At 44.1% G+C, this 18,792-nt stretch overlaps 1 protein-coding gene across 1 annotated transcript; it reads right to left on the reverse strand.

The window, feature by feature from the left end:
* Positions 1-969: 969 nt before the first annotated feature.
* On the reverse strand, positions 970-15,644 carry KLF15 (Kruppel like factor 15). Its single transcript, XM_030570983.1, has 3 exons — positions 15,376-15,644; positions 8,779-9,886; positions 970-1,322 (listed from the first exon to the last, which is right to left on the reverse strand). Exons 2-3 carry the CDS (start codon positions 9,819-9,821, stop codon positions 1,154-1,156), a joined length of 1,212 nt encoding a protein of 403 aa, XP_030426843.1. The 5' UTR covers positions 9,822-9,886; positions 15,376-15,644; the 3' UTR covers positions 970-1,153.
* Between the last annotated feature and the right edge of the window lie 3,148 nt (positions 15,645-18,792).

Raw genomic sequence — 18,792 nt, forward strand, 5'->3', positions numbered from 1 at the left:
GATCTCAAAGTGCTTTTACAAACATTAATTACACCTCACAATCTCTCCTCGGTGGGATATAAGTGTTATTATCCTCATTGTACAGATGGGGAAACCAAGCTATGAAGAGTTTCAGGGCCCAACCCTGCTAGGCATCTGCTGAAGTTAGGGGGAGTTAAAGATGCCCACCCAGCACCTTTCAGGATTGGTGCTTGCCCGATGTCACACCATGAGATGACAGCAGAGCCAGCAATAGAAACTAGGAGTCCTGACATCCAGTCGCCCCTGCTCTAACCACTTGACAACACTCCTGATAATGAAGAGGATAGTTTCAGCCAGAGCCAAGGTGTAATCACTGTTTCCTTAAATATGTGGGCATCTCCCCTATGCTCAACACATTGACCACATAAGATGGAAGGCATGCAGGCAGTTTACGCTGATCCATAGTGAAAGGCCTTCATTCCAGCCCATTTACTCTGGCCTGAGTGTTTGGGTTTTTTGTTTTAAAGACATTGTCAGTTCCAGTTTCCGGGTGCAGATTTGCCGACCAAGTTATGAACGGCAAGAAACCACTGCAGGATGGTGTGTTAGCGAAATCAGGGACACCAAATCCAATCCCACTACTCCCCACCTCCCAACTGTTCCTCCTCCTCCTTTTGCCTGCCCCCGCAAATCCTTGGCTCAGGCGACTGAAAAACAAAGGAGCTGTTTTCATTTCAAAAGGAATTTACTGTTTCCAAACTGGACAAATAGACCAGCTTAATAAAAACTCACAATGAATGGCCCTGTACATGAGCAAAGCCCTCAGGAATGCCAGGACTATAATTAACTAGCAGCAAGTAGTCCATAAATTTGCCTTGTGCAGCAGAAAACAGCTAAAAATAAAACACTGTAATTTCCAAAAAGCAGCAGCAGCAAAGGGAAAGATAGAAGGAAATGAAAATAAAATAAAATAATAATAATAATATTAATAAAAAACCCACCCCACCCTCCCGCAAACGAACTTTGTTCTCAAATCATGTTTGTAGGACACAAAACATTCAGAGGGGTAGTGTGAAGTAACAGCGCTGACTGTTCTATGGAGACAAATAAATTATCGCAAGAAATATAGTGAGCAAAGTGCTGTTGTCGGCTGTTCTGGGATGGATGGGTGGCAAGGGGTAGGCGGGACCAATCAGTTCACCGAGCGCACAGCGCGGTTGCTTCTAGGGAACCGGTGCACCTTGATGTGTTTGGATAAGTGGTCACTTCGAGCAAATTTCTTCTCGCAGACAGGACACTGGTAAGGTTTCACTCCGGAGTGGGAGCGTCTGTGCCGGGAGAGCTCATCTGATCTGGAGAACCTGCAAGCAGAGGTTTAGAAAAGAAAAACTTCTTCAGATTTTTGCTGCTAATTCTTTAATGTCATTGTTACTTTTCCATGGCCCACACTGCATGTATGGAACTTCATGGCAGCGGCGGGGACAGAACTCAAGTCCTCCTGCTGCGGAAGCCCAAACACTTAAGCTAAAGGAGAATCTGTCAGCAGTATAAGGCCCATGACATACAGCAGAGCAGTTCTCATTCTAGCCAGCAGAGGGCAGCAGTAACACACTACCCACTTCATTGCATCATTCTTTTGTGCTCATGCAAATTAGAACGGATAGCACTGACTGGAAACAGGCCCTAAAGGGGTTACCGGTGTATAAGATTTACCCTAATCCCTGACTACACATATACACAACCCAGCTATTGCATCATCACGACTGACCTGCAGCACCCTGTGCTATTCCAATCCCAAACCTCACAAAGCTCTGCCAATGCACATCAACTCTAACCCACAGCATCTTCCTTAAACTCCAGTTCTGGGCATCTCCTGAGCAGAGACCACCACTAATGCTCCAAAGCTAAGGCTTCTGCCAGTCTCACGTTGGCATCCTCAGAATGCTGGAGGAACAGCAATATCCTCAATCACGACTCGTTTGTGAGACTGTGGCCAGATACTATGTGAGGGACTACCCAGGTAGAGTCAGCCATACTTACTCTGAAGCCACTTGGCTTATTGAATTGACCTAAGAATTTGGCCTTTCTTCTTCTCTCCCAAATGATTAAATAAAGGGCTATTAATGTCTCACTGTCAATTCCTGCTCACAGTTATACTGGAGTAAATCCAGAATGACTCCACTGACCACACTGCAGCTACTCCGGATTTACACTGGTACAAATGGAGATAAGGATTTGGCCCTCAGTTACCAAAATTAGATTCCCCAATATAATTTTATTTTTAGACATCTCCCACCCGCAACTGCCAAGGAACAGTCCCCAAATAGCCGTTGTGAATCTCAAAGGCCCACTTTAAACTCAGATAAACCAGCTAATCCTTGGGACAGAGCAGCTGGGTTGGTGCTATTTCTGGGAGCCCAAGTGTTAACAATGTTGTGCTAGGACATTTCCTTCTGGATGCATGCAGAACTGCTGTCCAACAAAGGAAGATGAGTGTGAGTTGCCAGAACACTAACAAAGAGTGGTACAGAAAAAGAGTTCTCAAGAAACGGTATCAGCTGTTTATTTACAATAAATACATGAAGTCGTGAGGGTTTGCTGAATAAATAGGGGAAAGGACCTGTGGGAAAATGTGCATTTGTGGAACAAAAACATCACACCACCACTTATGTAAATATACTATATTTCTGGAGGGGAAATAAAGAGCACCATTTCAGGTGGAAAGAGACTTTACAGCTCACACTCTAAACCCTTCATGCAAGAAAATACATAAAAATTGCAGCTAGAGATGATCCCATGCTACCAGTTGATGGTCAAGATCCAAACTTTGCTAACATTTGATGTGTTTGGATTTAGGAAATTTTTTTTTATTCTAAGTTTTTATTCCACTGTCCACTACAGAGTGGATAGTTTAGATTTTGTTACAGATCCAAACTTTCCGAAAGTTCTTGAGTGTTGTGATCTAGGGCTGAATTTGGGCCCATCTGCACCCGCAACCACTTCTCTCACACTGCTAGTCCTTTCCAGCAGTGGGTACCCAACCATGACCAGAGCCTGATACACTGACATGACCATGAACTGCTCGTGAAACTCCTTCATGGGGCTGGCCCTGATGCAGTGTCCTTAAAGGAATTATCTTTAAGAACCATGAGTTCATGATTCAAACTTTTCAGAGCAACTCAACAAGCGAGAAAGGGACGGGCAGCATACACTGCACAGAACTTCGCCAAGATATCACAGTGGCAAGTTGACAGACATGGGATCAGACATATTAGACAAGGAACTGATTTGTTTGCCAGGGAAGGTAGTCACTTTCTCAGGTGAAAGAGAAATCCACCTCAGGAGAGAGGTCTTTGAGACACAAACACAGAGCAATCCTCATGGCAGAGGCAGGAGCTGGAAGATGCAGGGCTGCATCATCCAGGTGTCTGTGTTATCAATATCATTATAAAACACAAGGAATAGTGGGATGGAGGGACCTGAAACAAGCTCAGAGCAGGATAACTGCAATGGGTCTCTGGCAATTGCACCAAGGGAGAGGGGAGGGAGTCATATGTCGCAGATGTGTGTGTTACGTGAGCCTTGGAAGCTAATGTGAGTTAATATGATAAAAATACACTTAGCCTCATAACGAAGCCCTTAGTTGAAGAGGTAAGAATGTTGCAATGCTGTTACCCAGCATTCATGGAAAGATCACCTTACCGGGCTCACAGAAATAAACCCCCCTCTCTCTCCCTGTGTTTACAAAAAAAAAAAACAACAACCCAAAAGTTGGAACAGGAAAGCTGATAGAATTCTATTGCCTGCAATTCGCAGAGATTGGGCTAAATGATCGTAAAGGTCCCATTTCGCCTTACAGTCTAAAAAAATTGATGGAATTCCAAATTCAAGCAGGTAGCAAATGCAAAAGAGGCACCACTTCCGAATAACCAGCCCAAATTTTATGATGCCAGCACCTAAGAAATGACAGCTCCTCCCAAATAAAGACAGAGGCCGTTTGGAAATCTCACACAAACACAAGAAGCCAAATTCACCCCTCTTGTAATTCCACTGCCCTTGATGGAGATGGGCCAAGGATGAACGTAGCCCCATAAGTGCATAATGACACTGAGTTTGTTGCCTTCCTTCCACTCTACCTGCTGGCTTCAGTCAGGGAACTGAATCACACTATTTAGACAGACTATCAACTTCGGCTCATGGGAGACCTATCTTGTAAGGGAGTGATTGAATCTTGTTAGAATTCTCACTTCAGGAACAGGTGAGAGTATTTTCCACCTGAGGTATTTATTTCAAAGGCTGCCAGGGACTTGGGAGGGTCAGCCCTTCATAGTTTCCCTCTGAATTCAGAAATAAAGTAACCCCGCAGTTGGTGTAACTGGCATTTACTACAATGTTGTTTAAAAAACTCTGGAACCCAGAGAAGAAGGTGATTCAGAGAGCACAATTATGATCATCTAGTCTGACCTCCTCCACATTCCAGTTTCATCAGTTAACTAGAGGTTTCCTAATAAAGTAGCTTCTTTCTGTTGCCTTTTAAATTTCACTGTGTGCCCTGGCTCTTCTTCGTCTTGTATTATAGGAAAGGAAGCATCCAACTAGCCCTTTCTGTACCACTCCTATGAAACAGGCAGGGGCAGTGCCCACAACACGGCCCCAATCCCGAGAGCTACTGGGTTACACACAATAAAGAACAATAATGGCCCACATTGTGACTGCAAGATCCAAACACAGAGGTTCTTCAGGCACATCTCCTTTTCCCATGCAGAAGAAAGGCTCAACCATTTTCACAGCGCCTTTCCCCGTCCTCAGAAGCCTCTGTGCCATCCTGGGGATGCCTGCAGAAGCCTCTATGCCATCCTGGGGATGCCAGCTAGGGCAGGGGGTCGAGACTCAGGAAGTTTGAGGGAGGAGGGGCTGGAATATGGTAGAGGGATGGGGAAACAACACATTGGATGAGGGCCAGAGCAGAAGCACAGGGTCGCTGTGTGGATGCCCCTGGCCTCCTGGGGTGTCCTTGGGGATCCATGCAGCTTGGGCTTGAGACTTGTGGCCTTTTAAGTTGAAAGAAAAAGCCTCTTACCTAACAGGATGTTGTGAGGGATCTATCTCTGCGAGGGAATCCTCATAGGGATCTCCTCCCCCCATCCACCTCCTGCTTGGGTTACATGACCTGGACTTTCTTTGTGTCCTGTAACGCAGTGTGCGCTCAGGAAATACACAGCCTCATACAGTAAGCTTCCTTTAACACAGCCACGTCTTTAGACAGTGCAGAGGGACCTTGGCGTAAATGATAATCAGCCCCAAGAATCTTATCCCAATTTGGGGCCATTGTGGTGCCCTGAGCAGGCAACTCCAGTAACTTGCCTATACTATATCATTGCCAAGATCATCTTCCTGAGAAGTTACAGCCAACTCAGATTCATCAGCATGGTTTACAAGCCCTTTAAACTCTTCCTTCCAAAGGGCAGTAGCTTGCATCTGTCTTCACCAAATTTCCCAAATAAGAGACTGAAATTCAGGTGTGAGTTTCATGGTTTTGCCTTTCTCAGAAGCAGCAGGCAGTAGCCACTGACCTAGACGAACCTAAGGTGTAACCTGGTCTGACATGGATCAATGCTCTGACCGGTACAACAGGATACTGGACTAAATGGGTCACTGGCAGTTTCTGTACTCTGTTGTTTGCATACTGCCTAAGACTGAAAAGAGCAGCTCTCGCTTTCTGTGACGGAGGGGCAAAAGTTAGTAGTGGTCAGCTTCAGAAAGGAACTTGGGAATCCCACGCTGTATGCGGCTTGCAAAAGTTTAACCTTGCCCATCACTTTGTTTTGCTACACTTAAAGATTACATGGAGTTGGTTGGGAGTTTGTTTTAGTTTAGCTCTTCTGCCCATACAGGAAGAAGGAAAAGCTTCTCCCCTGCCATCCCACCCAATAGCTAAACGCTATGACTCAAATTATACCAAGCAATATTCTTCTAAATTGCTATTTTCCATGAACTCTGATTTTAAGTTCATTTTGTTGAAAAAGAACTACACCATACACACACGGAAAAGAACATGGAAGAAACCAGCAGCAGCATCTCAGTGCATACATTCATTTGGGATGATATAATACTAAGAACAGACTCCAGATGTATTTGACTTAGTCATGTGAGCTCACAGCTCTCCCTGAACTTCTGGAAAAGGTAAACATGCTTTACTGATGAAAGGGGCCTGTGTAATTCAGTGCTCACTTGGGTCTGGCTATGGTATGTCACTGCAGCTCTGACTTTGATGTCTGAGAAGAACACATGGGAGTGCTGGAATCTCAAGCTTATTCTAAAAGATTTGTGATAGAGGGAAACAGCCCCTTCGAAAGTCTGCCCCCTCCTTGGTCTATGTTAGTGATGGGCCCCAGCTGAAAAATTTCAAACTGGGATCAGAACTCATTCAAAGTTATGGGGCATTTTGGAACCGGGGTTCTGGCTTATGCTCTCAATCATGCTAAATGCAAAGATGCAATCACAATGACGGGTTTGGAAAAACATCCAACTGCCAGAAACAAGCCTTTCTGGTATGGAAGTTATTTAATCCCTAACCTCCACTGGGCTTCTGCCCATAAAGAGTTGTGGCTGTCCAAGCAGTTTACTCTTTAAATTACAGGTTCTAGATGCGCTCACCATCTGGATCAGTACTTCTCTTTACATGCCCTTCCATTGCCTTTGTGGCACTTTCGCTAGGCACCATTCACACTAGGCTTTAACCCTTGTAAGGCTGTGGACATACAGAGGCTAAACTCACCCTGGGTGTCACGCCATGGAAGGCACCCAAGAGAACATTAGACTATATTGCTGCATATATATTCCTAATCATTCACCTTTGACCGACATTCTGGAAAATACCAATGTTCTCATAAGATACATCCACAGTAGATCATCCACAAAAGAACAATTCACAAACAGACTCCTGAGGTCTGATCTTGGACTGCTGAAATCAATGGAGAATCAGAGAGGAAGAATCAGAGCCCTGGCAAGTCACCTTCTGACCTCAAATATGCCTGGGTCAGGACCATTGTCACTAGTGGTTAGCTGAATACTGCAAATCAATTTCCCACAAACATTCATTCAGCTTTTTAAAGGAATTAAATTTTGGCCACATTTCAACCCTTTGTTTTGTTCCTTTTCTGTGAAAATTTGGACAATTAAGTTTCACTAGCATCATGGCTCATGGAAAGCAAGCGTTAAGTTTGCACAGATGCTAGTGAAAAGCAAAGCTTAAATATACTCCTTGCAAGCACTGACACTAAAAGCCAGATAGAAAGGACTATGCTCATCTAATGAGAGAATGGAAAAATGCCATGTGATTTATGTGACCAATCACAACTGAGCGACACAGTCAAATTTCAGTTCATTTTGAATCGCAAGGCTGGAAGTAAACAAAGCTTGTGAAAATTTTCATTGGTAGCAAATAAATTAAGGGAAATTGCAATCTGCTTGTGGAACCTCCATGAATTAGAAAAGGGAGGAAACTGATCACGGGAAGTATTAGTTACAAATGATCCACTCAGCCCTAGTGGCAATGGGGAAACCTCAGTGTATCAGTTTGACGAAAGGGACAAGATTCAGACTAGTTCAGATCTTTTCCTTTCAAACAAATTAATCCATTCCTAGTGCTCCCGTATCTCGCATACCTGCATTTTCATTCATGTCTCTCCTGTTATCTCTTCAGTTCACAATGAGTGTGATACATTTCCTAACCACACATTGCTCACCAAAGCACTACAGGATGTTTTTCCTTTTGCCAAGTCTTTCGAATATTTTTGGTATAATTTAACAGGAGAGATTTGAGATGATGTTTGGTTTTCATCACAGAGTATGAAGTTTCATTGCTAGTGTTAAGAAACTGGCTAGGTTCCAGAGCGGATTGAAAACTGGAGGAGAAGGGGTTTCCATGGCAAATTTCAACTTTTTAATCACAAAAGAAATATTTGTCAGTTTCCAGTATTCCAACAAATAATCAAAACTTTTGAGGAAAGCTGACACATTCGGTGTAAATTTTTACTTATTCAAAAACTCAATTTTCCATTGATGGAAAGTTTTGACAGAAAATTTTTAACCAGCCCTTCTGATTGTTTTCACTGATTGCTTTTGAAATGTTCAGCACTCAGGAGCACATCTGGATGGGCACTAATATACATTTCTAAACCAGAACATAAAATAAACATAGATTAAATTTGAGTAGCATATCCTACAATGAGATAGCATTCCCAAGCTAGTATTTTATTCCGGAAATTACAAAATTGCTTATAATGTTTTAAAATTTTATTAGGGTCTTATTAAGCATATATGTCATTCATAGCCCTTCATTGATTGTATTTGACCTCCATGTAGCTGAATCTACAAATACATAGAACCATGTAGTATTAGTGATGAAGTGACTATGCTCCAATAACCTAATTTGCTTTGTGTATCCTAGTTTACATCAATGGTACACTGGAGATGGTATACTGCAATGGGACCAATGAATATACAAAGCAATGCCTGCAGTAGCAAGTCTAATCTGGCCATTATAAAATGAAATACCAGTCACTGGGGTATTTTTTTAGACTTTTGTACAGTTAATGTCAACAGTAATGCTACGCTATTCAACGCACCAAAGTCCCTGGATTATCTAACATTAAGAGAAGTGGTTTTAATTTTAAAACCAACCAAACAGGTTTCAGAGAACAGCAAAATGGTGTATAAATAAACTTGGTTCAAACCTGTTTGGCTGGCATATTATGTCAAGTGAATGATATTTTTCTTGGATACAGAGTATAGTGACTGCATCCTAGTACTGACCTCCATCCACAACCGGGCCACGTGCATGCAAAAGGTTTTTCTCCTGTGTGTCTCCTCAGGTGAGCTTTCAAATGGCTGCTTTTAGTGTACATCTTGGTACAGCCAGGGAAAGAACATTTGTGCATTTTAATGAGTTCTGCCGCAGGGTTCTTTTGAAATTTCTGGCCCATGATGATCTCCGTTTGACCCTGGATCATGCCTCCTGGCCCAATAGGCTTTGCAGCAATAGGGACTGGAGCTATGCGGACAAATTTAGAGGACAAGTTCAAATTGGATGACTGAACGATCTGTGGCACAAGTGCAAATGTCTGTCCCTGAATGTTGACTAGGAGCTGTGCAATTTTAATATTCTCTTGTGCTGGTCCTTGTGAACTAGGGCTTGTATTTGACTCTTGTTTGATCTGTACAGGCTGAATTTGGAGCATGACAGGTATCCCCCCCTCCAGGGATAGAGCTCCGTTTGAAACGTCGCTGCCTTCTGTTGAGCTACTTGATTGTTCACTTTTACTTTCTTTTAAATTAACACTAGCTATCAGATGGTCTTTTTGCTGGACTGAAGCAACGGAAACTTGGCTGCAAGCTCTCAAGTCCTTGGTCTCACTTTTAGGCCCTTCCTTGAGATCCAACTCCATGTTTTCTTCCAGAAACTCCTCAATCTCCTCAAGTGTGGGCTGAAATGGTCCAGAATCTTCCATATCCACTGCGAACTCAGGCAATCTGAAATACTCCTCTTTCACTACTGGCTGAAGTCTCCTTTTGTCCCACCAAGAAGCAGGGGTGTTCCCCAAGGAAGCCTGGGACAGTAGATAGTCTAAAATACTATCTTGACTTTCAGCGCTAGATGTGCTTCCATAGCTAGAGCTGAGAACCTGGGAATCAGGGCTGGAACAAGAGCAAAAGCTTGAAGAATCGCTGTCATCTTCTGATACAGGTGAGGGCAGCATCTGATACGACCTCCCACCAGCCATTATGTCCCCAAAGTATCCAACAGGGGATCTTGTGGATGAAAAATATTCATCAGCAGGAAGCAAGTGATCCACCATTCCTGGATAATCTGTTACGGATATCCCACCAGCATATACCACACAGTGAAAGTTCAAGCGAAAGCCTGAATATAGGGAACAAAAATATTGACAGTTAGAAGCCAGGTTTAATCATTCACCTCCATGCACTAGAAGGCCTACAAATCTCTCTAGCTCAAATGAGAGTCAATGGCATGCAGTTTCACTGGGAACACATGTTGCTACATGCTTTCATATTGCTGTATTACCCCCAAAGGATTCTGAGTGCCTTGGCATTTTCCAAGGTTGCACCACATGTTTGCAAAAGAATTCTTTCAGAAATCATTTCACAACTATGTGTTCCTTAGATTTCAGTGTCTTCTCAGACTATTACTGGCAAGAGGATATAAATTTATAATCTTTTGCCTGACAATGAAACAGAAAGCCAAAGAAGGGAATGAAATAAAAAAAAGTGTTGAAATCTTTACCACCCAAAAAGCAAATAAAAATAAAGTTTATAACTTGGGTCCATAAAAGAACACAATCCTTTTCTTATCGTATAGCTTTCCATTGACTTTATTATTAACTTTCTCCGTTATTCAAATATAGCTAATCAGCATAATGCAAGGACCAATCTGCCAGGAGCCAAAAATATTTATTGTGCTTCAGCATTTACTAGTAAGATTTTCCTTTCCAGATGTAATGAATCAGTTTGCTAACGTCATCATCACCTGCATCACCCTTAATAAGACTAGCACCATGCTGAGCTAATTACCATGTGCTGGCAGGCCAGCTGATTGTGCTAGTGTCACCTCATCACTCCACGCTGCCTGTCACTTGGATACACAGCCTTGAGATGATCTAAACATGGTGCCAACTTCTAAACTGGGAACTTGGAACAAAGCTCTTGCGTAGGATTTCAACTCATTGTGACTACAGCAAGTGACTGCATTTTGTTATATTCTGAACACACGCAATTTAGTAGGGCCAATGGGCCTGATCCTTCAACCTCTTACTCACTTGAGCATTCTGGTTAAAGTCAGTGGGACTACTCACTTAAATAAAGAACTACAGGCTCAGATGCTTATTTTGCAGTTCTCTCTTAGGCGAAACTCCCTGTGAAAGTAAATGCAATTCCTGCAGCCCTCAATTCAAGCACAGCAATCTTACTGGGAGTTTTGTCCGAGAAAACACTGCTTAACAGCTGCATGACATAACCCTTAAGGAGCTAAAATGAAGATGTGCAGACTCTGCTGAACACTGGCCCTGGGTCCTCTGCTCTGCTCAAGGTGACTGACTGAAAACTGAGCTGCATATGTACACCATAAAGCACGCCTCTCTGTGGAAGGTACGTGGATTGCAGAGATAGATAGCATTTGATCTGTCAATAAGGGTGTATTTGAGAGTAGGAGAGAGAGGCAATCAGAAGGCATGTGACCTAGCATGAAGGAAATGCCAGTCAAGCTTCTTGCACACTCTCATTTTCCACAGGCTCTGTTGCTGTGCTAGAGACACTTTGCCATGAACAGTCAATAGTGTCCAGTTTTTGGAAGGGCGGGAGACGTTTATTATTACTCCAGGGCACCTATGCTGTCTGATCTGCAAATTGCCTCTGTCTTGTAGGAGGAAATAAAAATAAATCTGTGCACTCAATCTATAGCTGATGCAGTGCACAACAACCTTCACAAGCTCCATCAGCATCCGTCTATTAACGTTCCACAGGAAGTAGAAGTAAAAACACACTTCTTAAAGCTACAGCTTCCTTATTTATGTTTATGTGTGGAGGACGGGCAGTGGTCATTTCGGAGAAAGGGGAATTAAAAGCCAAGTTGTACATTTTCCTGGTTTGCACCCACTGTCAGTCATCTGCTCCTGCAAACTGATAATGAAATGCTCACATGTGCTCAAAGTGAGGAAGTTCAAACACAGGTTAGTGTCCATGTTCTGTGACCTTAGCCTATAATCATTTCTAATGGTAAAAGTGATTGCCAACATACCTGAAATATGCCTAGGGGAGTAGGAGTCAGATTTTGACCTCAGTGCAAATTCAGTTACTCCAACAGAAGTCAGTGGAGCTGACCAGTGAACAGAGATCAGAATCTGGCTCTGTGAATCTTTTATTGCTTCCAAAAAGGGTTCTCTGATTAATGTCTTGCTTGCCTCAAAAGCAGAGATAACCACAGTTTAATGTGGGGCTGAAGGGAGGGTGCACTCCCATATGGCAGATGGCTTCAAATCCTGCCTATTCCCGTTTTGCTCAAGCTCTAACCTCTCTCTGCTGTTGCTGTGACCACAAAGATTTTGCACAGAAGACATCTGTACTAAAGAGAGATTGGCTGGTGGGTGTGTGTGTGTGTGAAAGAGAGAGAGAGAGAGAGTGTGTATCAGATTGACAGCAAATTTAGCATAGAAAAAAAAGTTTTTTTGTAAAGATTTCTTAAATGTCCATTTCAATCTGGAAGCCATTCTTGCTCCCACTGAAATCAATGACAAAATGTCCATACTACTTGCCAATCTAAAGAGCAAAAGACCCTCAGTACCTTGGCTAAAGATATGGCCCAAGCCAGACATTTGAAAAGAAACAAGAACCAGTTAGGCTAATACAAAATAATGATTATATCATAAATTTAACATTTATCTACAGCATTTGCATCCATAAGCATTCCAAAACAATTTATAAAAGAGGCTTCTCATAGACTCATAGATAGATTATAGACTTTAAGGTCAGAAGGGATCATTATGATCATCTAGTCTGATATCCTGCACAATGCAGGCCACAGAATCTTACCCATCCACTTCTATAACAAACCCCTAACCTATGTCTGAGTTATTGAAGTCTTCAAATTGTGGTTTGAAGACCTCAAGCTGCAGAGAATCCTCCAGCAAGTGACCCATGCCCTATGCTGCAGATGAAGGCAAAAAACCTCCAGGGCCTCTGCCAATCTGCCCTGAAGGAAAATTCCTTCCCGACCCCAAATATGGCGATCAGCTAAACCCTGAGCATGTGGGCAAGACTCACCTGCCAGCACCCAGGAAAGAATTCTCTGCAGTAACTCAGATCCCATCCCACTGGGCATACTTACCTGCTGATAATCAAAGATCGATTGCCAAAATTAATTGCCAAAATTAGATTATCCCATATACCATCCCTTCCATAAACTTATTAAGCTTAGTCTTAAAGCCAGGTATGTCTTTTGCCCCCACTACTCCCCTTGGAAGGCTGCTCTCTTCTTCTCTTCTTATGCCATTGAAATGCAGCCACCTCTAGGGTGAAATGTAGCAGCTGATTAACAGTGCACAGCAGCATTATGGTCTCCAAGTTTCAAAAGAGTTCTCAGCTTTGTTTGCTTGCATGTTATGTCAGAGTCACATTGTTCTGTTTAACAGTTGTCTGTTTAGTGACTGGCTAATAAAAGGATCAAACACATATGCCCCAGTACAGCAATGTTTCAGAGTAACAATTATAGGAGTCAAGGCCTCAGAGGCTTGCTGAAAAATAGGTAGAAATTTAGCTGCCTGTTATTCCTGGTGATGTTTACAACATCATAGGAAATACCATATCACACAACTGATAACACCAACAGAATATTTTGCCAATTGGTGCTTGCTAAGCAGCTGTGGATATGCTGACAACCATTTTCCAGGGAAATCGCTTTTCTCTGAGGATTAAAAATGTGTAAGGGCCTGATCCTGCTTCAACTGGGCCATAACACGGACTATAAAGTGACTCTGAAACACTGTGGGCCTTGAATTTCAAAGAAATCAGGAGCCAGTTAACATATAAAGGCATTTTTAAAATAGAAAAACCAATTAGCAGCCTGCAAGCTGCATTACTGAAATGAGTTCTCCAAAGTAATTTTCCTGGTACAGAGCCTCTGTACAGCACATTTTACAATACAGAGTAGTCATGCCAAGGATTACCTCTGCGAGGTGCACTAAAGAGAGGATGCATTTGATACAGCATGATATGGTGAGAGCTACTTTTAAAGGGGTGGTGTTAGGGGACAGCCTGAGGGTTATCTACATTAGCATCTGAAGAAGTGGGGTTTTTTACCCAGGAAAGCTTATGCCCAAATAAATCTGTTAGTTTTCAAAGTGCCACCGGATTCCTTGTTGTTTTTTGAGCATTATTAGGAAGCTCAGAAGAATGCTTTCCAGCTCGCATGGTTTCCTCATTCCAAAGCTTGCAAACGCCCCAGAACCCTTTTGGAGAAAGCAGGCTTTTGAAAAGCTCTTCCACTTTCCCCTGCCTTCTTAAAGAGGAAACGCTTTCATCTACAGCAACCGCTGCAGCGCTGGGGAAACAATAATCCGCTGCCTCGCTCGCATACACATGCTGATCACACATTCGTTCCAGGCATTTCTATGCTAATTTCTCATTAGTGAATGGATCCCCTGCAACTCACTCGTTGCACGGGGCAGAAAGCGGGGATGCTGCATTTCAGAGCCCCTCGGCCTTGCCAGGCTGTGAGTCAGCCCAGGATTTGGGGTTTCCTTTGCACTCAAGGCTGAAGATCCGGGCTGTGTTTAGCCCACCTGGCGGGGCTAAGGAGTGACGGAACCGAGTGCATTGCTACTGCTCCCCCCTCCTTTCCTCAGCCCCAGAGCTCAGCTTGACCGAGAGTAACCCTGCCTCGCTGCTTCTCCTGTCAACATTACCATAACAGCCTGCGAGCAGAGCACACGCAGCCTCCTCCTCCTGCTTCCCACCAGCGCCTGCTCCAGCAGCCCCGGCCGGGCGGGCTGCAGGCAGAGGGGCACGCGCCTCCCAGCGCGCCAGGGGGAGATGGGCTTCAGCTTTGCAGCCCGATGCCCTCCTGTGGGGTGGGGGCGGGGTGTGTGTGTCTTCCTTTCGCTCCTGTCCGGAGCCACAAAACAATCGACCTCTGCAATCCGCATCCATGCATCGCAACGCCGGGTGCGGCTATCCCCGTGCAAAGAAAAGTGTGTGTGTGTGTGTGTGTGTGTGTGTTGGGAGGAGGCTTTAACCATCTACTCTTATCCATCTGCAAAGAGCTAGTCCTCCGCGTCTAGGGTGGGAGTGCAAAGGGAGGGCAGCTCTCTAATGCCGGGGCGCAGCACGAGCCCGCATTGCATCGGCAGAGAGCGGGCAGACTCCTGGCTTTGAGAGAGGGGGGGATTCCCGGCTCCCGTCTTGCAACTGAAGGGGGTCTCAGCGCCGGGCAGAGAAATGTCCCTTCTCTGCCAGTCCGCCAATATATGGTTGTAAACATCGCCCCGGCTCCTGCCCGACCTGCTCCCCCGCCCCCAGCAGAACGAGGAGCCCGTGTAAATACAACCAGCTTGTGGGGTCTTATCTTCCAGAGTCCATTGGGACTAGATGGCACGAAGGACCCCCCCACCCCCTGGCACGGCACTTCAACAAGTCCGGATCGCCTCCTTCCCCCTCCCCAGAGCGTCTCTCCAGCATGTCCGCCCCCCAGATCTCCTTCCCTTGACCCCGGGGCTCCACGCGCCCCGGCGAGTAGTGCTAACCCGGCCAGCAGCCCCATGCGGGCAGGGCGCTCTACGCTACGGGACAGACTCCTGCCCCTGCCCCTGCCCTGCGGGTGAGAAACGTGTCTTTGCTCCTTACCTGAACTTTTCTGCACAGACACACACACCAAAAAAAAAAAAAAAAAAAAACCACCAAAAACACCCCAGGTCAAAGGCAAGCAATATCCCAGCGGGCAGCAGCTCCTCGTGGCATTCAGAACCAGCGCAACACCCCAGCAATCTATCACCAAACCCCACAGCGCTCCTAAGGAGGGGGCCTGGCCGCTTGGTAAACGTTGTCCTTGAAAACTGCCTGGAGGCAGGGTCCCGATTTGCAACAGCAGTGGCAGGGCTGCTGATGTGTCCTTTAGCTCCCCTAGCGTAGTACTATATCCCCGTCACATGACTGCCAGGGAGGTGATCACACTGAAGGCAGGGGAAGGCTTGAAAGAGGCTCGACCAAAGCCGCTCACATCATTGGCCAAGCAGAAGCAAAGGGGCTGGCCGGAGGGTTTTGTCGTCAATGGAAGCATCTGGCACCCTATCCTCTCTCTGCTTCTGCCTTCCCCTCCGCCTCCTCTCCCTCTCCTGCCTGCCCCTCCTGTTCTGTATCACAGCCAACCAAGCTCAGGCAGGAATGTTTGGCTGCTTCCCTGCTTACTCTATCTCTGAGCCATGACAGTGGAGATCATGTGAATGAGAGAGAGAAATATATTTTGAGGATTGCAAAACCTGGAAGAAACCACATGGAGAATTTTTTCTCTAACAGGGCTCGGTTTGGGTTGATGGGGGTATGTAGGAAGAGGGTTGGAGTGGTACTGTAGTCTGTATTTCCCTTTCTTTAAGTCTTGCCTTCTCTGTCCTTGGTTTCTGATGGGCCCCGGGGTGCTGCTGTTCGGAAAGGATGCAGGACAAACATGCGATGAACCCGATTCAATTCTTTTCAACAAAATGTCAATCCGTTTTTAGCAAAGGTGTTTTAACACTGGGGAAAGGACCATGTCAACATTTCAAATGATTAATCACAGCAACAAATACTCTCAATTATTTGCATTAAATATCACCGATATCAAAGCCCAACTGTGTTGTTCTGTGCTGTGGAAACACATACCAAAGGACAGTCACTGCCCCCAATGAGCTTATCTCCTAAATAGACAAGGCAGGAAAAAGGATCTGAGAAGGAAGCTTGATTATCCCTGTTTGACAGATGGGAAAACCAAGGCACAGAGAGATTAAGCCACTTGCTCAAGGTGGAACAGAAAGTCTGTGGTAGAGGTAGGATTTAAAGCCAGATCTCCTGAGTCCCAGCCTTAACTACCAGACCATCCTTCCATTCAATTGTTTTTAAGTGCCTGCCAATAATCTGCTCAGCCTTGTGTCAGGCACAAAATACAGACACTCCCTACTTTGAAGAGGTTATAGCTTAAATAAGACAACACAGACACAGAACAAAGAGAACACAGTGGGAAATTGCTCTTGCTGACTCATTTTTTGGAAGCATCTCAGAAGGAGCATATGAATGGACATAGGATAAAGGTTTGGTGCACAATTGCTGGGAAGATATCCTAATCAGAGGGATGGGGTAGAAGATGACATGGAGCCAGCTGTATGTAGGGGTGGGTGGGTGGATAATGCACAGAGGCTGGCATCATTAGGGGAGAGGAGAGGGCAAGGTATGATGTGATAAAAAATCAGGTCAGAGAGGAGTGGAGCTATGCAGAACCTAGAAGCTGAAGGTGAAAATAAGAAGATTAAACTTGTGGCGAAAACAGGTGGGGAGGGGAGCTAGAAGGATTCAAAGGAAGAGTTTTAAAGAATACATATTTTTGTTACTAATACGATTATAACACATTGTTAAAAGTGAAAAAAATCAATATTTTCATCATTTATGATTAGTTTTCCTTCTGCTTGGTTTGGTTTAGTTTTTTTGCATGTCACCAGTTTATCCATGAAACTAAACTGAAGTCTTTCATTTTTCAGCTGTTCTGCACAGGTACGTCTGTGTTTCAGTTTCCAACAGTGCAGGGGTAGGATTAAATTAAAAAAAGAAACATGTTTTCATTGGAAAAAAAGAATACACACAGACACACACACATATACACATTTCAATGAATAGTACATGCACACACACACACACACACACACACACACACTTGATATATGTTAGATATATGTGAAAATATCAAGGGCTAAATGCAATGGAGTTACACCAGCCAAGAATCTGGCCTCAAATATTTTTATCCACATTAGACTTTGCAAATTCCCTACTTCATTGTTTACTTTAAATTCAGGTGCTATACTGCTTGAGAATGGGTGAAATACACCACCATGCAAAGGGAACAGGAACAACGCTTTTGCACCAAGTTCCAAGACCTCAAAATAGGATCCACGTGGGACTTAAATAGGACTCCTGCGGACCCCACTGCACAGATGTGAAATTCACACACACTGTAATTAATATCTTAGGAACAACCAAAATCAAGTGTTCTTTATTAGAGCCTTAATTTTAGCATTATGATGACTGAAATATAAGGATGGGGATGCATTAGAGGACTTTCAGGACTGTCCTCCACATTTTAAAGATGATTCTTTTATTTTATTAACAGATCCATTCTTTTATAACAGCAATCTTATAAACCTTATGCTACAGCATTAATAGAAATACACTTTGTATACTGTCATAAACAGATAGCTAAGGGTTAATGTCTCTTACACCTGGAAAGAAGTACCTGAAACACCTGACCAGAGGACCAATCAGGAAACCAGACTTTTTCAGATCTGGGTGGAGGGAAGTTTGTGTGTGAGTCCTTTGTTCTTTGTTCTTCTGCCTGTCTCTCTCTCGGCAATGGGAGGATTTCTGTTTCCTGCTTTCTAATCTTCTGTTTCCAAGTTGTAAGTACAATATAGTAAGGCAGTAAGGTTTCTATTGTTTTTCTTTTGTATTTACATGGGTATAGTTGCTGGAGTGCTTTGAATTGTATTCTTTTTGAATAAGGCTGTTTATTCATATTTCTTTTAAGCAATTGACCCTGTATTTGTCACCTTAATACAGAGAGACCATTTTTTATGTATTTTTCTTTCTTTTTACATAAAGCTTTCTTTTTAAGACCTGTTGGAGTTTTTCTTTAGTGGGGAACTCCAGGGAATTGAGTCTGTGCTCACCAGGGAATTGGTGGGAGGAAGAAGTCAGGGGGAAAATCTCTGTGTGTTAGATTTACTAGCCTGATTTTGCATTCCCTCTGGGTGAGGGGGGAAGAGAGATTAGCTCTCGGTACTTCTGTTTTCCAAGGCTGGAAACGGGGAGGGTGGAATCCCTCTGTTTAGATTCACGGAGCTTGTTTCTGTGTGTCTCTCCAGGAACACCTGGAGGGGAGAAGGGAAAAGGTTTATTTCCCTTTGTTGTGAGACTCAAGGGATTTGGGTCTTGAGGTCCCCAGGGAAGGTTTGGGGGGACCAAAGTGCCCCAAAACACTCTTATTTTTTGGGTGGTGGCAGCTTTACCAGGTCCAAGCTGGTA

Source organism: Gopherus evgoodei, chromosome 7 (assembly GCF_007399415.2).
Source record: "Gopherus evgoodei ecotype Sinaloan lineage chromosome 7, rGopEvg1_v1.p, whole genome shotgun sequence".
In the NCBI taxonomy this organism is placed as follows: domain Eukaryota; kingdom Metazoa; phylum Chordata; order Testudines; family Testudinidae; genus Gopherus; species Gopherus evgoodei.

Coding starts and splice junctions, on each gene's coding strand:
- KLF15 (XM_030570983.1), bottom strand. CDS start 9,821: ATGGTGGATCACTTGCTTCCTGCTGATGAATATTTTTCATCCACAAGA. Junction 1,323..8,778: donor TGGCCCGGTTGTGGATGGAG/GTCAGTACTAGG, acceptor CTCTGCTTGCAG/GTTCTCCAGATCAGATGAGC.